Source organism: Vidua macroura, chromosome 17 (assembly GCF_024509145.1).
Source record: "Vidua macroura isolate BioBank_ID:100142 chromosome 17, ASM2450914v1, whole genome shotgun sequence".
NCBI classification, from domain to species: domain Eukaryota; kingdom Metazoa; phylum Chordata; class Aves; order Passeriformes; family Viduidae; genus Vidua; species Vidua macroura.
The window spans coordinates 7,026,763-7,032,652 of NC_071587.1; the positions used below are offsets into that span (position 1 = coordinate 7,026,763).

Below are 5,890 nucleotides of genomic sequence, written 5' to 3' on the forward strand. Positions count from 1 at the left end.
GCCGCCGCCGCCTCCGCCTCTTTCCGCCCTGCGCGGAGCGTCACCGCTGCGCGCCCGCCCCGCTCCGCCACCGTCGCTCGTTCCCCCGCCCCGCCGGGCAACGTCACCGGCGGCCCCGCTTTCCCCCGCCGCCACGGCCCGCTCAGCATCGCGGCCCCCCCGTCCCGCCCTGCCCTGCCCTGCCGCGGCCCCGTCGCCGGCATCCCCCCGTCCCCATCCCCGGTGCCTCCTGCTCCTCGCTGCCCCGGCGCGCTGCCGGGCGCATGGCGGCGGGGCCGTGCGGCGCGGCCCTGGGGCGGGCGGCGCTGGCGGCGCCGCTGGTGCTGCTCTACTACGGCTTCTCCATCGGCATCACCTTCTACAACAAGTGGCTCATGAAGGTGCGGGGTGGCGGGGCGGTGCGGGGTGGCGGCGGCGGAGGGCGGCGGCGGTGACAGCGGCTGTCGGTCCCGCAGAGCTTCCCGTTCCCGCTGTTGGTCACGCTGCTGCACCTGCTGCTCATCTTCGCTCTGGCGGCGCTCGCCCGTGCCCTGGCGCGCTGCCGCTCCGGGCGGCCGCGGGCAGCGCTGTCCTGGGCCGACTGCCTCCGCCGGGCCGCCCCCGCAGGTACGGCCGGGCACGGGAGGGGACGGGAGCGGGCCACGAGTCTGGGACACAACAATATGTGAAAGACATTGAGGTGTTGGAGAGCATCCAGAGGAGAGCCACGAGGATGGTGATGGGAGTGGAGGGGAAGCCTTATGAGGAGCGGCTGAGGTCACTTGGTGTGTTCAGCTTGGAGAAGTAGAGACTTAGGGGAGATCTTATTGTGGTCTTCAGAGTCTTCACGAGAGGAAGCAGAGGGGCAGGCACTGATTTCATCACTCTGGTAACCGGTGACAGGATCCAAGAAAACATAAGAAGCTGAATCGGGGGAGGTTTAGGTTGGAGATTAGAAAAAGGTTTTCACACAGAGGGTAGTTGAGCACTAGAACAGGCTCCCCAGAGGGGTGGTCATGGAACCAAGACTGACAGAGTCCAAGAAGTAATTGGACAATGCTTTCGGGCACAGGGTGGGATTCTTGGGGTGTCCTGTGCAGGGCCAGGAGTTGGACTCACTGAAGGGAGTGGTGAGGTCCCTTCCAACTCAGCATATTCAGTGTCTCTGTGAGGCTGCTCAGGGGTGCCCGTGGCACTCTGGCCGCTTCCAGAGCCACTTGTCTGCCTGGTGTGGTCGGGGCCAATCCCCTGGGACAGGGTGAGCGAGGGGGTGCAGCCATCGCTCCAGCCCCCGTGTTTCCCTACCAGGTGTAGAGCAGGTGTAGATACTACTTAAAGCTTCAGCCTGAGACATACCACATTGCTCATTACAAAGATAGGTAAGAATAGGGAGAGGCCACACAGAATTAATCTTTCTGAAGGAGTCACTGGCACAGAGAACCTTCTGCAATCCCTTGAATAAGTTGTGTTTGCAAGTAACATTTTCTCTTTAACGTTAGTATCAAGCCATGCGTTTCATCTTTCTCAAGGTGGAGCTTGGTAGAGAATTCATCATTCATGGCACACAGAACTACCTGAGACCAAGGAGTGAAGCTCCTACTCGGAGCACAGAACTGTAACTACTGCAGTTCTTTGGCTGTGTGTTGTGTTGGCTCCCACAGAACAGCATCTGGTCTATGATCTCTGGCAAGGTTTGCAGTACCTTACATAACATGCCCCATGGTTTCTTGAAAAAAGCTTTCTCCACATCTGCAGCAATTTTACCTTCCAGCATGGCCTGCCCTTGGATCAGTAACACTGTTTCCTGTGGTAGGAAACTTACATAGAAGGGAGAATAGACTGTACCACAAGCTGCACCAAGGTTAAGGCTGTGTGGTGATAATTGTTGCTTCTTCAGGTTTCTTGCAGTGGCCCTCAGACTTACAAGTTATCATGTCCTGATACATTCAAGAAAGACTTTATGCAAATCTGCAATCACTTTCAGTCACAGGGAGAGCAAGAGTTATTTCTGGCTTTTTTGTAATGCATGTTGAGTGAGTGCAATGCTGAGCCCAACTTGAGTCACAGGGAACAGGACAGAAACATGAAGAGCTGAGAATATCTGAGTTACGTTGGTTCTGAAGAACTAACTTGAGGAAAGCGTGTTTTTTCCCCTGGGTCTGCTCTGCTGTCCATGTTTGTGGCCATGAAGCAGGGTTTTGTGGTGGGTTTGTTTAATGTCACAGAGGACTGTTAACTTCAGGACTTTTTCATTGATTCTTTAGCTCTGTCAACTTCCTTGGATATTGGGCTGAGTAACTGGAGCTTCCTGTATGTCACTGTCTCCCTGTGAGTACAAACACCACGTTCCTTGGGAGCCTCTGGTGGGGTTTGGAGAGTGCTTTGCCAGGGTGTGTTTCTTGAACAGGTGTTTGGTTAGAGGGGTCAGCATGCAGGGTCTGTGTCAGCTTGCTGGTAGCACTGTAGAAATGGCTGATGGTTCCTAATAGTATCTTGATGGGAAGAACTACATTCAAGGAGTCTGACACTGTATTTTGGTCCTTACAGCTACACAATGACCAAATCCTCTGCCATTCTCTTCATCCTGCTTTTTTCACTGCTGTTCAAGCTAGAGGAAATGGTAAGAGTCCCACACAATGCTTTAGGGAGGGAGGTCAGACCCAAGGACATAGGCAGTGCGTGTACAAGAAACATGTAAGCAGAGGAATGATGCAGTTCTGTGGGTGAATCTGAAAGGAAGGAGGTGCCTGTCTCTGTTGTGTTTGCTCTCCTGCAGAGAGTGACGTTGCTGCTGGTGGTTCTGCTCATCGCTGGGGGACTCTTCATGTTCACCTACAAGTCCACACAGTTCAATGCACAGGGGTTTGTGTTGGTGCTCTGTGCCTCTTTCCTGGGGGGCATTCGCTGGACTCTCACACAGATACTGATGCAGAAGGCTGAACTGGGTATGTGGGGTGTTAGGAGGGGGTGGTGGTGCTGGTAACAGGGAGGGGAATAAGGAGAGGTGATAGCCCTTGCTGCAGAAACAAAACATCTCATGGAAGGTGTTTGAAACCTTGGGCACGGGATATCTGTTGGTGGGTAATGAAGGTGGCTTGGTGTCTGCAGCAGCACAGGTGTGGGCATCACAAATAAGGTGTATGTCTAGGAATGGTGCTAATAAAGGCTCTGGGACCTGTGTTATTCCCTGTTTTGTTGCTGCCTGCTCTGTTATTGGTTCTCCTCTTTCAGGGCTCCAGAATCCCATTGATATCATGTTTCACCTGCAGCCGCTCATGTTCCTGGGGCTCTTCCCACTCTTTGCGGTGTTTGAGGGTGCGTGAGTTCATTAGAGAAAGCAGGGATAGCTTTATAGAGTGGTTGGGAGATTGCTTACCAGTTTGTTGTTCGAGATCATTCACTTAGATAAGTGAACAACTATGAACTCTGCAAAGTAGTTTGAGACCTGGATTTATCTTATGCTGGCAGGACATTAAAGAGTGCATAGAAATAGTAGCCTGCCACACTTGTGGAAGTAAGGGCTGTGAAGAACTGGCTCCACATCCTCCTCATACTGGAATGTGAGCAGCCCACCCCATCAATCTTATTAAGAGGAATCCTGGGAGCTGGGAATGGTATTCTGCTACTCATTGTCTTGTTCCTAGGCCTTCCTTTGTCCATATCAGAGAAGCTCTTCCGTTTCCATGAAGCAGGAATGCTGTTCTCTCTGGTAGGGAAGCTGTTCTTGGGTGGAATTCTTGCCTTTGGTCTAGGCTTTTCTGAGTTCCTCTTGGTTTCCAGAACATCTAGCCTCACCCTTTCCATTGCTGGCATTTTTAAGGTAAGGCATGGTTCCTGTGCTAATACTAGAAGGCAAGTACTGAGTCATCCCTATTGGGCTTTATGTGGTGGGAGCTTGCTTAGATCCTTAGAAATTATAGCTTGTTACTTTTGTTCTCCTTGCACAGGAGCTTGATGCTTCACCTTTTAGTATCTGCAGTGAAGTCTCTTGGCCTCTGACAGCAAAGGGCCAGAGAGTAATGGCTGTTCTATAAAAAATACCATTATTGATCAAACTTTGTTGGAATGTGGGCTAGACTAAAACATAGACATTGCTCTCATGAGCAGCACATGGTGTGGAAGAGAGGAGGGGTAAGAAGGGCAAGCACTTGCATCAAACCTGCATATGACCAAACCACTGGTTTGAGCTATCTCTGTAGCCTAGTTTGCACATCCTCCCCTTCCCAGAGGAGTCCAGCACACATACCTTTGAGCTGAACTGTGATATTTGAAATCTCTCTGATCCAGAAGTTGTAAGATTCCTCTGTAGCTGAGCTGTGCAGTCAGATGACTTAAAATCCCACATCCTGGTTTGACAGGTTGTTTGTTTCTAGAAACTGTTTTTAGAACTCTGTGTGCATGAAAGAATGTGCTGATAGAAATTTAGCAGCCTGACATCTTGATCTAGGCTTCAGCTGTAAAATGTCTCATGCATATCTCTTCAGGTCCTGCCCTGCCACTTGTCATGTTTTTTTGTTTCCACAGGAAATCTGCATTTTATTCCTGGCCACACATTTACTGGGAGACCGCCTCAGCCTCTTGAACTGGCTGGGCTTTGCTGTCTGCCTGTTAGGAATCTCCCTCCACGTTGTTCTCAAAGCCATGAATTCCAAAGGTGATTGTTTTAAATCCCTTTCTCTTTCTTTGTAGGCTTTCTCATTGCTTCACTAGGAGCTGTGTCTAGTTCCAGCTCCTTGACACTGCCAGGTTTGGTGGGAACTCCAGCAAGTTTGTCACTAAAGGGGCTGTCTGCATGCAGGTGACAAAGCACTGGAGCCACACAAAGAGGCCAGCTCTGACCCTGACCTGCAGCTGCTGCTGCGCCACCCCGAACATGGTGAGGAAGAGGAAGAGGTTGTTGAAACCCCACAACAGCACTGATTGAACAAGAAGCACAAAGCCACCTGCTCTGTTCTTACCAAACCTGCCTGACAGCTATCCAGGAGGAAGGTCCAAAAGTCTCTGTGACCACCCACAGCGGAGCCAGGGCCCAGTGAGAGAATTCTGCTGTTTTACTACAGTGTGAATCTGTAGATGCTGCACAAGAAAAGGCAATATCCCTTTCACAGGACCTTGGAAGACAAGCCCTGCTTCAGTGGGTGCAGAATAGTGAGTTGAGACAGGGAAAAGCTGTAAAAAGTCCATTAGGAGATCCTGAAGGTTGTTTACTGAGAATGTAGACCATGAGCTGTAGAATGAACATGGGCATGTCTGGACTGCAGGCTGAGTGGTTCAGGGATGATTTTACTGCTGGTTAGCTTTTGACTTCAAAGGAGAAGGTAGATACACCTTCCCTTTTTTTTTTTTTTTTTTTTTTATGTTTCTGCAAATTAGGAATTCCCATCCTGATGGAATCATCCCTAGAGTTGTCCCAGTGAGGACCTTTTGTGCCTGGGGACTTCCATGTTCTGTGTGCATAGTAAGGAGAGAATTAAATGCTGGTATTTGGGACCAGTTGAAAATGATGAACATTTCCAGATGATGTAGGTTGGAGGGAAGACAGGGATGCAAGAATACTTCTGGTGCTACAGGCCAAGAGGAGAATGAGCAGTGTCACAGGAGATCTAATTTGAGCAATAAGCTTATCAAAAACTATGTGGGATTTTGAGGGGGGGATTTTTTGGTTTTTAAATAAACTTTTCTGATTTGCATTTGTCTGTACATTCTGTACCTATGCTTCATCAAGCAGAGGTCATTGTCTTCTCAACTCCTTTTTCCCTTTAGTCCTCCACTGACCTTGCTACTGCATGCCCATAAGGCCTCTCACACAAAACACTTGCCCAGCTATCACTGATCTCTAGAATTAGGGAGATGTTCTGCAGCCTTTCATATTTATTCCAGCCAAGAGAACTTACTGACTGCTCTGCCTTAA

General features: G+C 50.3%; 1 protein-coding gene across 3 annotated transcripts; it reads left to right on the forward strand.

Moving 5' to 3' along the window:
• Window positions 1-113: 113 nt before the first annotated feature.
• SLC35C2 (solute carrier family 35 member C2) lies at window positions 114-5,669 on the forward strand. 3 transcript variants are annotated; one of them, XM_053993121.1, is made up of 9 exons: window positions 114-380; window positions 456-606; window positions 2,244-2,307; window positions 2,527-2,599; window positions 2,756-2,924; window positions 3,211-3,294; window positions 3,624-3,799; window positions 4,504-4,633; window positions 4,778-5,669. In XM_053993121.1, the coding sequence occupies exons 1-9, from the start codon at window positions 264-266 to the stop codon at window positions 4,897-4,899; spliced, it is 1,086 nt and encodes a 361-aa protein (XP_053849096.1). In that variant the 5' UTR covers window positions 114-263; the 3' UTR covers window positions 4,900-5,669. The 3 variants fall into 3 exon arrangements, with proteins under 3 accessions (XP_053849096.1, XP_053849098.1, XP_053849097.1); XM_053993123.1 differs by having other exon boundaries at window positions 3,624-3,688; XM_053993122.1 differs by lacking the exon at window positions 3,211-3,294.
• Window positions 5,670-5,890: the final 221 nt, after the last annotated feature.